The sequence below is a fragment of the Accipiter gentilis genome, chromosome 16 (genome assembly GCF_929443795.1).
Source record: "Accipiter gentilis chromosome 16, bAccGen1.1, whole genome shotgun sequence".
Taxonomy (NCBI): Eukaryota; Metazoa; Chordata; class Aves; order Accipitriformes; family Accipitridae; genus Astur; species Astur gentilis.
In genome coordinates, this window is record NC_064895.1 from 20,935,497 (window position 1) to 20,957,068 (window position 21,572).

Sequence of the window (21,572 nt, forward strand, 5' to 3'; positions counted from 1 at the left end):
AGATGACTATCTGGCACTGGCTAACACGAAGCAACTGTAGCTGCTAGCACTTAACTGGCATATACTTATTTTCAACATCCTTTCTGCTTTGTTGATGTTACCCCTTCCTTTTTCATGCCATTTGCAACACGTCATTAGACTCGCTGCAAATTTGTGGGAGTAAATCGTATCCTTGGGGATGAAACCCCACCAGGGGCGAATAAACAATCTCCCCTTCCTCAACCAAATCCCAACTGTGCCTCACATTTCATGGAAATGATCAGCAGTTCCACTATCAAAACATTCACGCCTTCTGAGTAATATTTATGATGGGAGTTTTTTACGTTGGGTTTCCCCCCCCCAAGAAGAAAAATAGGAATAATTAACAGAAATAAACCCAATGACAAATTTCCACATTATTACTATTATTTTCACAAGGCTTTCACAGGAAAGTAAAAGCTTTTGCAAGTAATAAAAGTCCTTGTTAAACATCTTTCTTTCTTTTGGAAATGGGCTAAATTATGAAACAGATTGACTTTAAAAAATAAATAGGACTATAAATACATAAAAGTCATTGCTTTCCTCCAGTAATTTAATATGAGCATCCTACTCTGAAATAAGGAAAAGTTTAGTTCACTCGCAGAAAGAATAAAGCAGATGTGAGGTTTTTCCGTCAGCTTAAGTGCTGCCTTGGTAAGGTGAGTTGTCCGACTGCATTAAACAAACATTTTAGTCAGGCATCACACAGGAAAATAAACAGTAGCTGAGGAAACATGAAAATATTAAAGACTGTTATTCTTTGGCCCCTTTTCCTGCTAAGCAGGTGATAAAATATTACTGTGTTTCCACAGGTAAGGAAACACGCTCTTAAACACTTCGCAGAAATACATATTACGATCATCACTTAAAACGTCAGAAGTGGATAGGACTCAACTGTGACAGCACACAGGAGCCTACCGAGAAACCCTGCAGAAGCAGAGTATTTAGCACGTCACGTCAGACTGCTGGGCTACCCAAAGCAGCCTTCTGACCCTTGGCAATATGTGGCAGTAGCAAATTCAGACACAGGCAAAAAACATCCTGTAAGAGACAGCTGTAGAGTTACCTGACTTCAGGAAAGACAACTTCTCTTGAATCCTAATTAGTTAGATACTAGTGAGAGGGAAGGAGATTATCTGCTGTATCATTTTGACCTCTTTCTGCCCCACTGAGAATCAAAGAATGCACACAGGAAGAAGAGAGGAGACCTCCTGAGCTTCATCCATTTTGCCAAATTGTGATACACTACACTACACTGTACAGATTTAACATTACTTAGTTTATGTAGATGTAATTTACGTACCACGTAAGTAATTTCTGTTCTCTGTGAAATTTTGTCTAGCTATACATCATGTCTGAAATTCTATACATATTTAATTATAAAAGTAGAAAAATATCCTTGAAATTATTTCTGCATTATAGCCAGAAGTTACCTAGAACTTGCATTCATCAGAAAAAAACAAAGCAATCACTTTTTACTACCAGGGCTTTGATTTCAGTCAGCCTGGAAAATCAACTTGAAAATGTACTGGTCTACATTCAAAGATCTGCACCATTGTCCAGTGGCAAGGGGGGAGGGAAAGCTTTTATTTCTCCTGCCCACTATGAAAAATGTAGGTGTGAGATTGCAAGATGCTACCTGAAATCCTTCGTGCTATCAGTTTCTGTCTCTATTTTAAAATGCACTGCATGCACATCAGCCTGTCTAGCCAATGTAATTTGTGGAAGCTGCTCATGACTAACATATGTATATATATTTATAAGGTTAAACTAATGGTTAAGCACGTTCAGTAGATCAACTGTTGCCCTGGGATGTAGGTCTACGTACAGTTCTGCTGCTAATCAGTGATGCTGGGCAATAGCTCATTGCTTGTCTTGAATGTCAGGTTCTTTTTCAAATGTGCTAGTACAGTGTTTGAAATAATAAAACCTAGATGAGAATATAATGTGCAGCTCCCCCTTGGCCTTGCATGCCTCAATGGAGAGTTTTAGTTCCATTCAGCTTGGAACGCAGAGCTCTTTCGATTTCGTTCCATAAAACCAAATCAGAAGAGCTCTGCCTTCCGTGCTGAATTTAGAGGTGCGCATCGTGTCTTCTGTTACTTTTAGGAGTTAAATTTTAATTTCAGTGCAAGAAAAGAACACCATTTTAATTAAAAAACAAAGAAAGAAAAGTAAACTAAATTTTAGCTATGTGGTTATATAGCTTTTTATAATACTCTTTAGGGGGCAAAGCACTCTTATTTCACCATTTCAGGTGAATTCATTTATCAAGTGCTTACCTAATACTTCAAACACTGGTTATTAGCTCTGAAAATTATAAGCTGAATAGGTGGAGCCGCTATTGAGTGCCATGAATACACCACCACGCACTGTCCTTACCCAAGTATTTCAGTTAGATGGGTATTTCTACAGCATTTTAGTCCCAAAAAAGAACTCTCCAAAAATTTCCCATCTCGTCAGGAAATGGAGGTGGAGATGTAAAATGAGTCTTCAAAGAAGGTAGGAAAGAAACAACAGGAATCCCACTAGAAACCAGCAACTATAAATTCTAGTGCAGCCAAAGCATGGGATACCTGACTGTACTTGGCAGCAAGGGTAAAGGCTCCATGGACAATTCAGATCACATTGTTTTCTGATGTCTGCAGCAAAATGAGCAGCCAGTAGATAGAGTGGGATTTACCTCCTCCAATTTTAGGTATCTAGTAGACAGAGGGTCCCTTTGAGGTCAGTAAAGAGAAACAGTCATCTCTTCACCTGTCCTGCTTTGGATGCCAATTATTTGGACAGCATGATGTCTGCAGTGGTCAGATGAAGACCACCAATAATGTCATATTTAAAATCTCTCTGATTAAGAAAAGGGAATTGGAATAGAAACAGATCTCAACACATGACAACTCCCAAGGTTGGGATAATTCAAACCCAGAACGAAATTTTCCAGTTGGCTCCCTGGAGGTAAAATTTTAAAATAACTTAGTCAATGTAAAAGCTTATGTTCCATTATCATAGCAACTGGAAGCCTATGTTTCACTGGCTTTTGATACAAATTTACCTCCCAGATGCTATCTGACAGTTCTGCAAATTCTAACCTACGATAAAGCTTTTTACTCTATGGCACTTCAGTGGTGTAATTTTGCTATCCTGTACAGCTAACAGAGAGAGGTAGCTGCTGCTGGGAGACAAGCCTCAAGACCTCAGTCAGGACTCTCGCTTCCTATGCAGTCCTGCTGGCATAAGAGTGGAGTGTCTGAAAATGCCTTAGTCCTTTTTTCTCTGTAAAATGAGGGAAATGTAAACACTCCACACGAAATCTGCATGTCTCCACACTTGGAACAAGATAAAATTTGAATCCGAACTCTGAAGTTTAATCTTAGTTGCTTGTCTTCTTACAACATCTCTCGGAGGCTTAAAATAAACTGGAAATCTACTCTCTCCAGCCTGCATTCGTGTGACAGCCTGAACCCATGTGAAACCCTCATTTCAGGTTTCTGAGTCCCCTCCTTCCCAACCGGCCTGAACTGCACAAAGCAGACCTCTCCCACCCCAGATCCCCGGGCTCCCCCGCTCCCCAGACAGGTTAAACAAACAGGGAGATTCCTCCGGGCAAGTCACAGGTTCAAGATCACAAAGGACGCACTGCGTTTGGGCCAGTTGGAGGTTTTTCTTGCTATTGTGCTTATCTGTATCTTCACTGTCATCCAGACGTTAACCTCTGACCCGCACGCCCGCCTCTTGAAACAGCCTTGCAGTGTTTACCCATTATGTAATGTCTGTGCTTTTGTGGAAATTTTACAGAAACAAATGGAGGAAGTTTGCCAGTCAAACGGCTGGACAATAAATCCTGTCCCATGTAGATAGAACGCTTTACTGTCACTGTAAGTCTGCTACTGGCATCTGTCACCGAAGAAATGTTTACAAATTTCAATGTGCTGGAGTGCCAAAGTATTCCAGCATTGCAGGACTGTACATGATTTGTAGAACAACCACCAGCGTGCTAGATAGGGGTATCCTTGTTTTGTTAGCCTGAATAAACAGAGTGACAATGTTTCAGATAACTCAAGGTCACTCGTGTCCAATTTTTCTGTCTATTCATCTCTGAGTTTCATGAATACAAGTACCCAAATGCTAGTTTGTTCACTGTAATGTTTCTTCTGCCCTAAGAAACTTCTGCTAAAAGTTTAACCCAGGTTGGCAAACTTCTTTCAGACCCCTCTGCTTATTTCTTATAGGTCCTTTACTACTTCCACACCATGTCTTCCCTTCCTTCCTTCCAATCCGTTTTCTTTACAGTCCTTGCTGCCTCTCCTGTTTCTGTACTACCTCCCTTTTGGGACAAGACGGTATGTTACCTTTCTGCACAGTGTCATCGCGATGCCTTCTGCTGTGTGACTGGGGCTTCTGTGTATCACCAACTATAAAGTTAGGGCAATGGAAAGATGAGTTTGGATAAGAAGCAGGAACAAACATCATTTGAAATGGTGGGACAGATACGTAATATAATTCTTCCTTCACTGACTCTTTCAACCAAGGGCCTGATTCTGCTGCCACTGAATGGAGCTTTTCACTCTTGATGTCAACGGGCGCAGCACTCGGTCTTAGAGTTCCGCTATAATTAAGTTTTCAAATCTCATTTCCTTTCAGAGGAGAGAAAACATTGTTGTGACTAAGCTTGGGATGTGGTAACAAATCCCTGGCAGGTTGGTTTGTTTTAACGGACGTATTAGTTTTAAGGAAACTTTTACCATCTTTTCTGCCTTTAATCACAGCTTTTATTACAATTACAGTAATGCAACAGATGTACATGCCAAAGGCAATATGTGTATTTTTAATGAGTTGACATGCAACCTTCCTGGAGAGGAGAAACAACTTCATTTGCTGAATGTTTCTGAACCATATCTAGCAGTTTATTAAGGGACAAGAAATCAATCAGAAAAATGTTTACCACAAATTCAGAGGCTTCAGTAACTCACAGATGAGTGGTCCCATAAGACAGACTCAGTTGTTGTGCTCAGTTTAGCAAATTTTTGCTGAATGGTTACATTTTCTATTGTCCGCAAACAATCCAAGAGAAGGTTAACATGCAATATCCGGAAAGCCCTAAGATTATTAATCCACACATGTGGTCCTGAGTCACTGGGCTGTAAAACATCATCAGTTTCCAAAGATGAAACCAAAGGGGAATTCTGCTCACGAGAGATGATATCACAAGCCCAAAGGAACTAGTTGCATCAATAAGGCCTATTAATGTAAGTTTTACAAGACATTGGCTCACAGGGGTTTTCATTCTGGTATAACGGATTCAGTCAATAAATTGAACATAGGCAGAGATCACATCCTATGAGTACAAGAGCCTTCAGCCTGGTTTCTTGCCTCAATTTACCTTACAGCTTAGACACAGATCAGACACTGATGCACACGGAAAATTACAACAGGCTGACACACACACACACACACACACACACGCCAACCAGGCTCATTTACCTGAGGACCAAAGAGCTCGGCACATCAGGCTCCAACAGCAGCACACAAAAACCGTTCTGTTAAATTATTCCTGCCACTGCTGTGGTCTGGGCCAAACAGCCCTCACAAACAATGGCTGGCCACGCTTTTTTGGAGGTTAATGCAGGCCAAGGACCATTTCCAATACAACCCTGGATGTGGATAACCAGTTTTGAGAGGTAAAAGTTTATCCGTGGGGACCAGAGAAGGGCTCCTGGCTTGTGGAGATGTGACCCCACAGACCTTCACATACCTTTCTCTGAGACTAAATTATCAAAGGAAGAAACCTGAAAGCCTAGTGTACGTATGACTGCATGCTTGCTTTCTCCTGGGTCACCGTAAACTTGTCATAAATTAGTAGGAACTGAAGCAACAGACCACAGGACTCCTGTCAGAAGTTCACATTATCAACTGGGAGCCTGATTTTGTCAGGCACAGGGTACTGCAGCGGAGTGACTGTCATTATGCCAGGTTTGTACAACATAAACAGGGCTGTCTAGGTCTGGCAGTAAGAACCCTCACTGCCCATCTTGCTTTCAGTGCCTCTACAGTCCTACAGCTATAGCCTCCAATACAGACCAACACATCCACAGATATCTGCAAGAGGTATAGGACCTCGCTGCAATCACAAAATTACTCTGGCACATCTGTTTGGACGATTAGTAGGTAAAATTTAACTGATAGAAGACAGAGCACAACTGGAAATGTAGGAATGTGTTTTTACTACTATTAATGCAATCAAAACTTCCTTCTTGCTATTATTACTGTGTTAGCACGTCAATTCTATTCCAAATTGTTTTCAACTCCTAACTTACCAAAATACCTGGAGTATAGCACAATCCATGTTCTGGTTTTCATTCTAAACTTAACATAATTTATCTGAAATTATTCCCTTTCTTAAAGCTGTTTCTCTTGCTAGAATGTGCAAAATATGCATACAATATGCACTGGAGGAACGTTAATCTTCTACCTTTCTCCATATGCTCAAAAAAGTGCTGAAATTCTTCTGTGCATAAAGTAACTTCTATGTGTCTTTGTAGGATGAAGGCTCTTTTCTGAATTTACCAATATTCCAATTCAGATAACAAAATCTATACAGCTGGTTAAATCATAGCTTTGAAAAAAACAGATGCAAAGAACCCTTTGTGAAACTGATTACTGATTTATTTTCACCATCCAATATGAATGAAATGCAAAAAGTAAGCAGACATAAGTAACATAAACCAGATTGTAAAACAGTGTTTCGATCACGAGATACTGTTAGTAGTATAGGTCAGTTTTCTTAAGAAATATATATTCTTTAGGAAAATATCTTATTTGTTATTTTCCTCTTAAGATTTTTTTTTTTTTTAATTGACTCATTTGAGGTTCTCCTGTACCCATGGTCTTAATTTGAGAAAAGATTAGAGCTGTCCTTCTTCAAAACTTATTCATACTTTAGTAGTAAGCTTTTGCCCACAAACTACATCAACACTAAACAAGAACAATACAAAAGCTGGCGTAACAAAAAAGAAGGTGCTCACCAATGCAGTCCACGCTGAAAAGATTTACGGAGGTTGTTATGGAAGATTCATCACAGGTCTTCATTCCTCGCAGAGCAAACCGCACCAGGGAGGCTTTGACTCCCTCCGGTAGAAAGGACAGCAGGTAGACGGGCATGTACAGAATGTAACGAAGTTTGCACAGCAAAGGGGTCATCAGCTTTCCTTGAGGGGACTGAGCCATACGCTCTATCGTCGGAAACAGCAGCACAGAGCGAAGAACCTGCCAGGCCATGAGAAAATGACTGTCAGCAACGTCCTACCGCACCACATCCCAGCCCAAGAGACTTAATTTGTAAATGAGTCTCTGCTCGAAATGAAGTTGGGTTTCCAGGCGCGTTGCACCTCAGACACGTAGGCAGGCTTTGTGGCATGCCCAGGTTGAATTTTTTAAAAGACGAAGCAAACAAGAACGTGGTTATGAAATGCTCAGTTCTATCGGTTTTGAAACAAGTGCCCAGGAGCGCGAGCACAGCCACTTGCTCCAGGAGGACGGCGATCCCACCAGAGGGCAGCAGGCAGGAACCGTCACTCTGGTCCAGGCAGATTTTTTATTTCAGCAAAAGTACATTGCTTTTTATTTCATCTGGCAAACTATTTTCCCTAAGTAAACCAACCAACCAAATTAAAAAAATGTCAGCCACTCTGACAGTAACTTTACAGTTTGACAACACATGGGGTTTTCAATTTGCAGTTCAATATAGGTAAACTTGGTCAGAACAAAAGCCTAAGCATGCAGCCCCTTCACTAAGATGTGTACAGTGGTGCACAATATTGCTTTTCTATGTTATAATGAAATAGACATATTCTAAAGCTGGTAATTATTTTATGTTACGATAACAGAATACACTGTAGCCTTAAAAGAGAATGAAATTAATTAAAAGGCCACCCACACTAACCAGAAGTAAATTAATATACCTGCTCTCAATTACATTTCAATGTTAAGATCAGACGAATATTCTAAAAGGATACCTGCCACTTTTTTCTGGAAGTAAAACCATATTGCAAGAATTCATATAGGAAAAACTCTCAAAAACCCACGACTGCAGTACCTAACATAAGTATCAAGAACGTAAAGTAACAGAGATTCTGGATCTTACATTTGCAGATAATTAGGTATAAATTGCTGTGTTTTGTTGGTGACTCAGAGTAAATAAAATAGATGTAGTTATATATGTCTGCTTACTGCATATATCATTCTATGTACTGCACAAATTAGATTCAGATTTTTGTAAAAAAATATGTAAAAATAATTGTCTTTACTCTCAGATGAGATTCAGCTAATGTATGCCACTGCATCTGTGTGCAGAACCACTGGTCTCAGCAGCTATCCAGTGGAAGGCAGGGCGTGCCACCAAGAGACGCTTAAAAAAATCTGGGCATTGTAACATAGCATACAGAAGACATTGAGGAAACATCAGTAACTTGCCATGCTGTACTTTCTACAGTATTTTAAAAGCAGACTTTGAAAGTGCTATTTATATCGAATACAGAACTATTTTAAGAAATCTTTCTACTTTCCAGCTGATACTACTTTGGTTTTAGACAAAGAAAAATACATTCGCACGGAAATCAATCCTGGGCCTCTTTTTATTAAAGGCAACCAGCAGCTGAAGAATAGGAATGCAAGACTTGTACTAAATTATATGGTAGTTTCGTGATATTTCAGCTAGGAGCTGAACTCAAACTGTGGTGATCTAAAGCAGATTTGACCTGCGTTCCCAGGCACACATTAATCCTTTGACATTACAGTTTATAGATACAGGATTAGTTGCTTGGAGAGCTGTACTAACCACTGGGGGAAGTTGCTAAACCTTGGAGGAAAAAGGACAAACCAAGAAAGCTGTTACAATGTCCCATGCATTCTTGCATTTTTTAATGACACACAAGTTTAAAAGATGGTGGTAAGATGGAGGATAATTTTATTTAATTTCTTTCTTTTTTTAATCTTTTGCAGACAATAATAGAGAAATGTAAAATTCACATTTTTCAAACACTTATCAACTATTTCTTAGTTTACTGCTAGATTCCTGAGCCAGGATTTTGAAATGTGCATTTGACTACAGAATTGCTTAAAGATGTAGTTCAACTTCTTTGCAACGCAACTGCAGATACAACAGATTTAACGTATTTTATTCTAATGACACACATGTTCATAAAAAACCTGTCATGTTTGTGTCTTCAAATAAGTGAAGTAGAAATATACAGGTAAAATGAAGGAAATTAATGAGATTCAAATGCTCAACAACAGTTATATAATTTTTTTACTTTTCAAATGCCACGTTCTGATCTATATGCAATTTACACTAGCTGAAATCAAGTAGATGGCAGAGAATTATATTCAAGTTACAACTTTCAGAATTATTAGAAGATCAGTCATCGTAAGCACCAGGTATCGTCACACCTATGAATGCCACAGTATATACCATTATACAGACCATTATAGTCTGTAAACGTTAATGACCCCTTTATTTATAGAAACCCTTCTCATACTTAATGATAGAAGTTTCTTGTGACAACAATCGGTCAAAAGACAAAAAACATTACACATAACTAGAGAGAGAAATCCAGATTCACCTGGTTAAAATTAGCCCCAAAGTCCAGCGATTTTTATCAGTTAAGCACATGGGAAGGCAGAGAGCTGGGCAGCTAGAGACAGTAGTCACAGAGACTCAGGCAAGTCTGGGGACTACTGGAAGTTGGCCAGTGAATCTACTGAAGGCAAACACGCTCTGTGCCCAGGCGTCGCTGAGAGCTGTGAGTCGTATCGCCTACCCTTGCTGTGCTTTCATCAACCTGCTAAAAATAGTACATATATTCTTACCTCATACTGGAATTGTCACTGTTGATTGTTGTGACAATAAACAGTATTTGTAAAACTGTCATTCAAATTATTTAACAATTATTTATTTAACATGCTATTAAATTGCAAGATTTCAACACTCAGGATGATGCATACATTAAAGTTTAACGTGTAAGGCATAGATGTTCTTTGGGTTAGTCACCAGTCAGCTGCTTCTATTTTCATCATCAATTTTTAACTCTTTCAATTAAATAGGGCTCAAGACCTGAATGGTTCAAGGGACTGTAATACGATGCAGTGCCTCAGAAGTTTTACGTCTTGTTAACAACAAAAAGCTAACATTACCTGCAAGCTCTTCACGTAATTCGATGTGGGTGCCAAGGCAGCTCCTAGTCCCTAGTCAAGCAGTACATGTACCACTGAAAAAACGAATGGGGCATGGCCTGAGCATGTGTCCAGAGGACAAACCGCCCGAGAAGCCCAATGTGTTCTGCCCATAATTCCTTCAACACACACCACAGTAGGAAGGTGTGGGGACTTCTGGAGTTTCACTTTCGTCACTGTTTATATAATTCGGTATCTAGAGTGATCAGTCTGTCAACTTCAGGTATGTGACCTGCACAGTAAATTTTACAACACAGAAGGAAGAGAAACTACTTATTTCACAGGAAAAGTGAGCCCTCAAAGCAAAGAATATTAAATGCCCATTCCCCAAAAGCATGGCACTGACCCAGCTTTGTTTAGGTAGGATCCCTAAATGAATATGATTCACTTCATGTGATCACTGCTTCACATCAATATTAAAGAATAAAACAAAGGCTTCCTCCAAACTACCTACATAAAGAACACATACATTGCTGTACATCTGGGCTTTCTATTCAGCTTTTAGTATTTCTAAAACAAGATGACAAGGTGACAGCTGAGCACCTTCAAGTCTTCACTGGATAATGGTTATGTCAACATGTTTTTGGATTTGCAGAAACAGTTGCAAGTTTTATTTTTTTGATTAAAATGAGAACAGAGTACAAAAAGCCAAACGATTACATTTACAATAAATTGTTGTTTATCACTGCACAATTTAATAGTCTCAACTACACCAGCAAAGGATTTTTTGTAAAATATTTAAATGGCTTCTTTATAAAAACACCAAAACTATGGAAATCAGATCAAGCTAAAAAAACCCCACAGTAATATTTTTCATTAGCACCTTCTACTGAAAGAGCTTAAATATATTCATCAGCTACAATTCGAAGTTTGAGCGGGTAACACTACTTGTTACAGGGACTGCTAAACAACAGTATTGAGGACGTAACACCACGCTTAAAAACTGGATGCCACTTACAACCAGTATTCAAAAAAGTGACTCGATTTTCAGAGCGGTTAACTCCTGTGATGCCAATGAGAAGAGCTCAATACTTTTGAAATTAGGCAGTTCTGATTACGCACAAGAAATGCTGGTTACAGATTCAGGCACCTGAGGTGTGTACCGTCCTGAGCTCTCGCAGCTGAGGGCCCGGAGGGAGCTGTCACACTGTGCCGCTTGCTCTTAATACAGAGTGACATTTTGCTAAGAAAAACAAAACGGGAGAGAAAAGCTGGCAGGACATGAAAAGGCAGACGCTGACTGACAGAAAGGAGCAGGAGCCATTTTAAAGATCTGTTTCAGAAGAGACCCCAAGTAGATGAATTCATTAACTACAGCCAGGCTTTCTCAGTCCCGTACTTTGGCTCTCAACGTCCCTGCCCACGACACCTCACGGGCACATTCAGATCTCTCTACCGAAGTTCTAAACCAACAAGACTCTGATCCACTAAAGAAAATACCAGAAAGTGAAACTTCTTCAGAAATAACCCGCTGGTTCACTCTGCTTTAATGGCAGAAGCAGCGGTTGCTGGAGGCTCACATTGACTTTTCAGCGGGGAAGGGGTTTGGAAATTCTTCGCTCTGTTCTTAATCACCAAGGGGGCAGAAACAGTTAATATAATAACCACCAACAAAAAGAAGATAAGGCTCAGGTCCCATGCCGGTTATGCAACTTGGAGCCCAGGAGGAACTCCAGAGATCAAACCAGCGTGCAGAAGCAAGGAAGCAATCTATTACGTTTTATAACTGACCCATCGCACGCCCGATGCTCAGTAAAGGAGCATCCAAGCACAGTTCTGCCGCTCGCCCACAGACCCCGCAGCCAAACACCCCTGCGCCGCAGCAACAGCACCACTACGTGCACGACTCCAAAACGCACGGCTGGAAAGAAAACGAGCACGGAAGTTTTACTTAAAATTCCTTCAAAACCCTACAAAAAGGGAAAGCTGCTTCTCTGTCAAAAGTAACACTTCTTTTGATATATATTAGTTCATCCCATATATTAGTTTGTTATTCCTCTGTTGCGTTGGCAGAGGAAAAGCTATTATCTGTCAGGTGAAACCTAGTAAATTTTTCAAAGATAACATAATGATGCACTTAATGGTAATCTACAGTCTACCCTTGACACGGAATGCCACATTAATCACAATTTCTTTACTCGGTATGCAGAAACCTGCAGGCAAAACAACGAGGGTCAGGGAAGTATTCCCTGCTTTATTACCACAGCTGTGCTGAGCAGATTTCCAAGAAAACACACAGGACAAACCAGACAGCATTGGCTTGGGCTTTCCTCTCACCAGAGCGGGACTTTCTGGACATACCCCTTCACTTTGCTCAGTCATGAATTATACATAATACAGTATAGTGTAGTATAGTATAATGTAATATACTACAATACAATATAATATGTATAATATAGTTATATTTTAAAATCCTTGAACAATTTCGTCTTCAACTGTTCAAGATGCCATTTGGTTGGATGAATCAGCAAACTGTCTGTCACAGCTCAGTATCAACAAAGCTGCATGATTCCATGACAGCAAAAGAACTACAGAATCAACTCAAGTGATGAAAAAATTATTTCACTCCTGCTGTGAAGTAAGAACATACTGCGTGCACTTTCTTCTGTTTTATGTTATAGATCTCCTGCGATCCTAAATGAACGTTTGGGCATAGTAAATGGGAACAGACAAACACAGTTAATAGAAAATCTTATCATTGAAAATTTCCAAGTGCTTTATAAGAATTAAGTCCCACAGAGAAGTCTTACCATACTTATTTTATGGATCAATAAATGGAAATTCAGGAAGTTACATGACTTATTTCTATTACTTTTTAGTCAGGCAAAGTCTGCGTTTGCACTAAAGGGCCCTGACATTAGTCTGCTTAGAAATCAGAAACCTATTATATATTTGGTTAATGTTTGCAGATCTGGTCTTCAAATTGACATACACATTGTGAAAGGAGAAAGACTTAAAACAACTGCGTGGTAATTCACAATCCTCTGGTCTAACCAAAGCTTACTTTTCCGGGTAACCAAACTATTTCTGTAAAAAAACAGTGGTAGAAAAAAAAATAACCAACACTTTGTAGAAAAGTTTGCATTTTTTTACGATGAACGTGATGGTGGCTTAGTTTGTTAGTGCTTGCTTAGTTCAAGAGAGTCTTCTGTTACCATCTTCTACAGCCCCCTCCCAACATACTGCTGTGAGGCAGGGGCACGTGCACTTGATTTCACACTTTCAACTTAATTTTTCTACATTTCCTATTTACTAGTGCCCAAATTTTCACTTTGGCACCAGATTCGTTTAATTTACTATGTTCCTTTCATTCCAGACTTCTCATTGTTACGTATAATGTATGAGACTAAGTGACAGAAAGAAGGATTTTTTTTTAATTTTCTAAGAAAACCCTTTGTATATGAGGAGCATAATTTGCTCCCTGCAGAGCTTAATTTGTTGCCCAAACAAAAGCACAGCTAGCGTATGCAACTCTGTGAACGTGCTGTTAAAATTCTAAATAATACACTTCAATTTTCTCTGATGGGCTGAAGGAACTCTTGCCCCCTAGGAGAAGCAAACTTTTCGAGTGCCACTAACAGCATCATGGCAATGTCTGCCAGCTCAACTTTACTAAGGGGTATTTGAGTTTTCATCATTTGAGAACAGATTGGATCAAGACTGTGGATCACAGGACCTTCTGCGAGAGTTTTCATAGGCATACTGAGGATCCAGATAGGGAACGAGTTCTTCAAGGGCACCGACATGTGCAGGGCTGTGAAGGCACGTGGAGAATGTGCAGATGTTCACAGGCAGAATTGCTCTCACAGTATCTGAAGAAATTATGGTTCAGTTGAGCAGAACTACTTAATGCCATCTTTAAGCATACAACGATCCAGCCAGCTTTTTTATGTAGGTGAGAGCTCAGCAGCATAAATGCAGCAGGGTAAAGATGAACATTATTTGAACTTTATTTAAAAAGTCAGGATTTTTTTTTTTGCTTTTACACAGACATATATGAAAACATAGTGCCAAAGATACAAAACATTAGTATGTAAATATCAAATGTACTTTTAAGAACTAAGCATAAAAGCATGCAAGCAGTCCATAAGATTCATTTACCAAATAAATTTTAGATTTAATCTTGCTTGACAACTCCCCAGCAGTTACCTCTAAGGCGTTAGGTCTAGGTATTGCCTTGGGCACATGCCAAGTCCAACACATGCGCGTGCACACACACACGCACGCGTACACGTACCGCCCAGGTACACGCTTCTAATTCTTTGTTGAATAAATATAGCAAAACCTAGAGATCCCCATCCAGTACACTGGTTACATGAATATTAATGACATCTTACACTAAAAGAGCAAATTCATAATTAAACACAGTAAAGTAGGCTCATATGCACAGAGCTGAGCTATGGCCAGAACAGGAGTATGACAAAGTTTTCTTTATGGTATCAGTACAGAAATAACCTAAGCTTTATCATATAAGAGGCACTGATTATTGACTATCTCATGTGATTTTTTCCTTGTATGCCTTCTGTAACTAGAAAGAGGTGAAACTAGTAGCAAAATTTTTATCACCTATGCTTGTTGGTTCCAGTTTGCATCATAGCCTCCATAATGGTAAACTAAATTGGGCTAGGACCTAGACTCAAGCACCAAAACTTTTCACTATGTCCTCTAGAATGATTTTGGCCCAAACCAGCCAGCATGTTCCCAGATGATGTCTGGGCACAGCTTAGAAAATAGCGCAGACCAGGAACTGTTATTAATAGAAGATGTGTGTAAAACAATCATGTTTGGGGCTAGGGGGAAAGGAGGAGGATTCACTGTTGGAATATAAGCTGCATTTTGCCACTTGCTGTGAAGAGCCACAAGATGGGCCCTGGTTTGTTTTATACAGAAAAATAATTTAAATACTAGTTTTAGTATTCACTTAGTCAGAAATACCTCAAACTGTTCAGAGGGATTTAATAATTGATTTTGTCTCATTGAGCTTCTAAGCACGCCGTATGTCATCCCTGGCAATTCTATACAGATCCTCCCTTCTGTTATCAAGAGATCATTCATCAGCTGCTCAGCAAGGAAAGAACAACGAGTCACTAACTCTGTACGTCTTTACATACATACAGGTTAATGAAAACTGCTGAAATCGCACCATGAAACAGTGGGAAAATGAATGAGAATAAACCTTTGCCCTTTTCGGAGTTCATTTTGGCTGTTTCATCAAGTTCACTACTGGCCCTTAACTGAGGTGCCCAAGTTAGGAGTTAAATTACCCCTGACTCTCAACTGAAGTCAGTCATGGACAGATACTCAGAAGACACCACATGAACTGAAAACACTTTCTAGTAGAGGCTTCTACCTCTCACTAACCATACAGAGGATCTAAGACTTCTAATTAGAAGCAGCAGAGCATACTCCTCAATAAGCACTTTTTAGGGGAGCAAATGCTACTAATAAAGCAGTATTTGAGTAAGTGTTCTCTGAAAAGGTCCGTTCATAGCAGTGTACCATTTCCAGCACTGAAAACACTGTAAATATACTGGTGCCACTTAATATTGCAATGTATGAAGACTGGAATTTAGTATTTACTTCTGTAAAAGCTGCAGGTGTGAAGTAATTCCCAGGTTCTGGTATTGAATTATTCAGAATTACTAAACATCACTTCGTACCACATGCATAGTGTCTATAAAGTGCATGCTAAGACAATAAATGCAGGTCAGCCCCATTAACATCAGTGCATGATGTCTGCAGTTGCGTTGTGTTTCATTTTCACTTCTGTGCAGTCTTTCAGTTCTAGACTTCCTCTGCCACTGAAGCAGACTAGCTATATCAAAACTTTCACTGATATACAGAAAAAGTTGTATATGGCTTTTCTATTACTTTTTAGTCAGGCAAAGTCTGCATTTGCACTAAAGGACCTTGACATTCGTCTGCTTAGAAATCAGAAACCTATTATGCATTTGGTTAATGTTTGCAGATCTGGTCTTCAAATTACAGATCGGCAGCAGCAGAAGAGAAGCTAGAGCTATTTCATAATGACTGTCACTACCTCTCTTTTGTAGCTAGATTGCAGTTTCCAATGAATGTAGTGCTTCAGTACATGCCAAACCAGCTTTCTGAGATCCAACCAGGGTACCTGCTTCAGGATGCTTAAGGCAATTTTTCCAAGCAGAAGCACAGAAAAAAACCCAACACAAAAAACAAGCCCCAAACCAACCCCAAATTGGAAAGAAGCAGTATAATAATGAGGTTCTCTTAAGTTAAATTTAGTACTTTAATTATTCAGCTCGCAGAACCAACTCAGAAGCTACTACTGTTTAAATATGCCCCGGAAAAATAATCTAAAGCATGAACAAGTGGGAAAAAACCTGGTAAGTAAAAGAGCTGAAAGGACGCATTGGAAATGGTGAACAGCAAATGAAAAGCAAGTTTGCAATATGATACGCCGCAGAAAGCAAGCAACAGAGAAGCTCTGCAAGGTAACGTTACATATAGTGAGGAAACACATCACAAATGCCAGAAGAAGCTTTGTCTCCTTGGGAGACAACACAGGTTGCATTCTGTGCTGTACATCTTAAAAGGGAAGATTTCAACCAAAAGCCAGCCACAAATACAGCATAAAATTAATGAAGGGCTTGGATGAGAAAATTTCTGAAGGAAGCTATATAGAGAGAGAGGAAGATGAATAGCTTAGTGAATGGGAGCAAAAAGGCAATGGGGCGGAGAACCGTAACTCCACAAATTTTTAAGGGCTATAACTGCAAAGGATGTGAAATAACATTTTGGATGGGACAAGTGACATAAGTAGATGTGATGGAAAGAAATTTAAAAATTCAAATGTTAAAGCAGGTATCAGAAATCTGTGTTGACATCAACTTCTACACCGCACCAAGCTATCAGTTCCCAACTGTAGAACCGTTACCAAGAGGAACGGTGCAAGAGAGAGAAATGTCACCTTCCATGGATGTGACAGACACTCTCAATTTCCAAAACCACAACATTGTATCAGGAAGCTGTAAAAAAGTTAACATAAGGCCTGATAATGTTTTTTTAATACATTCACTTCTCTCATGCAACTACATTGTCCTAGGACAACTGCATATTACATACACTGAATAAACTAATAAGCCAGGAAGAGTGAAAAGTAAATGCATTGACTTAAAATGTTTGGGTTTTTTTCCCTTCTTTCCCTTCCTTTTTCTAAATGGTTACCACAGTAAAAAAAAAACACACCAAAAACCAGAAATAAAATTAAAGCATGTTTCAGTTACACAGCAAGCTGGCAGAATCTTTGCAGAGTAGTTACGCCCAGGAAAGAAACATACCCTTTCAGGAGGGAAAAAACCAATTAAAGGTTATTTGCAAAGTTTTTACCCTCCTCCAAAAAATCACAATGAAACATGAAGTTTAGAACACTAAAGAAAAAATATTTCATTCTATTCAAACAACACTGTTAACAAAATAAGACTTGTTAACACTCCAGCACAAGACTGATCACTAAACCCAGTCCACAACCATTCTGCATTTCCTTCCCATCAAACTGTAAGAAATCCTCCAGCACCCAATGACATACTTTATGATGCCTTGGAAAAAGATCCAAACCCCTAAAACCAAGGATCCAGCACAGGATGAGAAGATGGCAGACTCACAGCACTACCACTGGCATGGGCCCCCTTTTCTGATATGGAACTCATTAAATGAAAATTAATTAATTAAAATTAAAAAAGGATATTTTTTTTCAGGCAACAGAAAATGCTACCAAAACAAAACACAGAGATCAGTGCCGATGGAGAATTCCTTTGTAATTTGAAATCTTTGATGAATTTTGTTGTGAGCATGTAAACAAGACACACCAGTTGCCATCTACAAGTTTTTCAGTATTATGAAGACCACTGTACATAATGTGTCAACCTTTGGTCCACCTTTGTCAGCCTGTGGTCAACCTTTACTGCTTCCAAGGAAGGCAATCGGGGGCACAGAAGCTATTTCTCAAGTCAGGGCAAGTAATATTTCTTGGATAACTATGGGAAAGTCCACAAACAGTTGTTTAGGTACTGAAATAGAAGACATACTTTATACTAATATTTACAATTTCATACATATATAAATATGAATGACATTTACAATATACAACTTAAATATATGAACTTACATAATTATTCACGGTGCAAAAACTACAGCAACCATAACAAACGTACGCTCCTACCTTTTTTCACAGACCTGTCCATTAACTACTCAGATTCACTAAAACCAGTATGGTTTTCTTCCTGTTACTTATTTGGATGGTTACTTCAGATTCAATACTTCCGTGTCCAGAAATCAGTTTCAAATTTATGAATTTATTTCTATCTATTTGATCCTATATAAGTATTTTATTCTAATATAACATAGTAGAAAATTGCATAACAATTCTATTTTTCTCTGTATTTACTCCTTGTAATGTTTATAGAAGGCACTCATATACACATTCTCTGTTTAATGAGGTTAAATGAGCCAAGATATCCTGAGCTCCTCCCATAATTTAGGTTCCTTATTATCTTCCTAGGCTTTCCCTCTACTTATTTCAGTCTGAATTCCTCTTTCTGGAACACACCTGCCTTGTATGATAGTACTTACGCTTCTCTGTCCTATAAACCATGTTATGCCAAGCTAAAATGCATGAGTTCTCTCCATGGTGAGATATGTCGTTCACCTTCACAAGAGCACTGATGGAGGGAGACCCTTAGCCCTTTACTGTATACTTTCTTACTCCACACACGCCGTGAGAAAAGCCAGCTTTTCTTAAACCATATCTCTGCAATATGACTCACGAGATGTATAAGAAACTAAGTACAGAGAATATGAAGATAACATTTTTAAGTCCCTCTCCTGCACACCCAGACTTTTAATTCTTACAATATGTGTACAACAGACAGGGCTGCCTCCTTCAAGTGCTCTGCTGACGTGCTTGTCTTCTCAACCTTCTCACTCTTGTTCCTTGGCCAGACTGTCACTCCAAGGTCAAACAAGAGCACAGTCAGCAAGAGCTGAGGCAGCGGAGAAGTGTAGCCAAGCTCCAATCAATGTCTCCTCTACAGATCTGCAAAGTAACTAGAAGTTCATAACGTACTTCTAACAAACAATATCGCCTCAATATTGTGTTGCATCACATCCTGAGCTCAGGCTGGCTGTATGACAAGGGCTGTTTCCCGTTTGTCTTTGTCTGATGGCAGGGTTGTCTCTCTCTCCTGGCATCTGATGTACTCTCCTTTGTCCATACCTAACTTCATGTTTTTAGTTAAAATTACTTGTAGCATAGTCTAATAGATTGGGATAATTGATTCAATTCATTCTTATTCTGGATTTGAACAAATCAGGCAAAATGAGAATTATCAAAGTGTGTGAGAGAGAGACCACGCTCATTTCTCTGTGACCGCAGGCACAACCCATGCAGACCCCTTCTCACCTCTATAAAAATTCATGACTATTACTGACCTTAAGGGAGCTGGTCAACTTAGATATGTCTCCATCACTTTGAATTACAAAAGAGAGAACTTTGGAGACTACAAGCTGGATTCAGGGTAATATAAATTCAAACAACCATATATCCAATGTTTTTAGCTATTTCTACTTGGACATACACAGAAAGTATCAGCTGTATCAGTTCTTCAGGGAACAGTATACATACATACATACATACATACTTCCTTCCACATTCCACAGAAGGTTTCTCTAAGAAACAACATACATACGAATCTTCCTGAAAACCTCAGAAATGCAGTGTTTCCAAACATTTCAACAGCATTAACTTCCTTCAAGATACAGGATAATGAAAGATACAGGACACACTGATACTCGTCTTGTGAAGTTGTGCATAATCTTGACAACTTCACAGTATTCTACTGCGGTATTCACTGTTACGAAATACAAGGTCATACTAAGATTTATTTTTTTTTTAGAGGGAAGATTAACCAGTTGTATGGACAATGCTGTTCTCAGTAATATCAAAGTCACTATTTGTAAATGGCACACAAATATATGTGAGCCAAGCAACAGTTAATGAAATTTAAGGGGAAACTTCCTTTTTGTGTATGCTAGTTCATAATTTCCCAACCATCAGTTTTCTTGTACCTTCCTTTTGAAGTAGTCAAATGTAATACAATGGATCACAACAAACTGAATTTTTATCTTTCCCCACTCTACAGGCTCATTCACAATGCCAAATCTTGTCCTTATTTTTCATGACTTAAGGAGCATTAAAAAAAACTTAAGGAGCATTTCCTCCTTTCATACTCTGCCTATGGTATCTTCTCTGCCTGAGGTACGTTACCATTTCTGGGACAAGTTAGTTGAAGGCATTCTTTTAGCTGTAACATACACCAGCTACAAATAGCTATTCTGTTCCTTACTAATGAAATGCAGAAGCAAAACTAATATACTGAAGCACCTCATAGGCAGTTAACCTGTGCTTGACTTTTACAGACTGTCCTGTAAAAAAGAAGACAAGAATAGCTGAAGTTATAAGTAGATATTAACTTTTAGCTGATGCTATTCAATGACAGGAAAACCAGAAAAACTCAACTTCCCAGGTGATGGAAAATGCCAGGACTCCCTTGTGTGAACCAACAGAACTATGACCAATTTTTGTCAGCAGCAGAGACTCCTTAACTCAACTGGGTATCTAGCACACCTTTACTTCTACTCTACGTGGTAAAGAGAAGAGTTTAGCAGAAAAAGCAATTAGTAGGATACCCTGAAAATAAAAGTTAATATACCTGTTCCAACACCACTTTAAACATTATACTTTCTCCCAGTCTGTCCATCTATCACTCATACTAACTTACAGTTTCTTACACTTGATATATCCAATATTATCATGTGTTACCCCTCCTTCAACATCTGAATTTGATCCACTATGTTCAAATATATATACCACATATTTTTCAAAAGAATGAAAACTTGGGTTTATTTTGTTACTGTTTTCTTTCAGCTGCTACCTGATGATATAAATAGCAGGCAATATTCTCATCTGTTTAAAATGCTTTTCAGTGATCACAAGGTTTTTCCATGTCCTGGCACCTTCTTTATTTAACATACATTATCCAATTCTATTTGAAGTACATCTTTAATGCCCCAAGCCTCCAGTGCTTCCTGGCAGTTCCACTTGGATGGAAACAAAATTCAAGGACCAGCATTTTTTTTTAATGTATTTGTATTTTAAGCTGTAGTCTTTCAGCGTAACGACGAATACAGTGCTAGCAACAATGATTACACCCTTAGGTATGTAGGCCTGAGGGTCATTTGCACCAAGGTGAGGTGTGACTAAATTTATGTCTACTTTAAAGCCACTTTCCACT

General features: G+C 39.0%; 1 protein-coding gene across 1 annotated transcript in view; it reads right to left on the reverse strand.

The window, feature by feature from the left end:
- The window catches only part of LDAH (lipid droplet associated hydrolase), a 127,521-nt gene that overhangs the window by 33,237 nt on the left and 72,712 nt on the right, over window positions 1-21,572 (reverse strand). Inside the window, exon 5 of the mRNA XM_049819023.1 lies at window positions 7,041-7,281. Coding sequence (XP_049674980.1) covers window positions 7,041-7,281 — 241 coding nt within the window. The remainder of the gene's footprint in view (window positions 1-7,040; window positions 7,282-21,572) is intronic.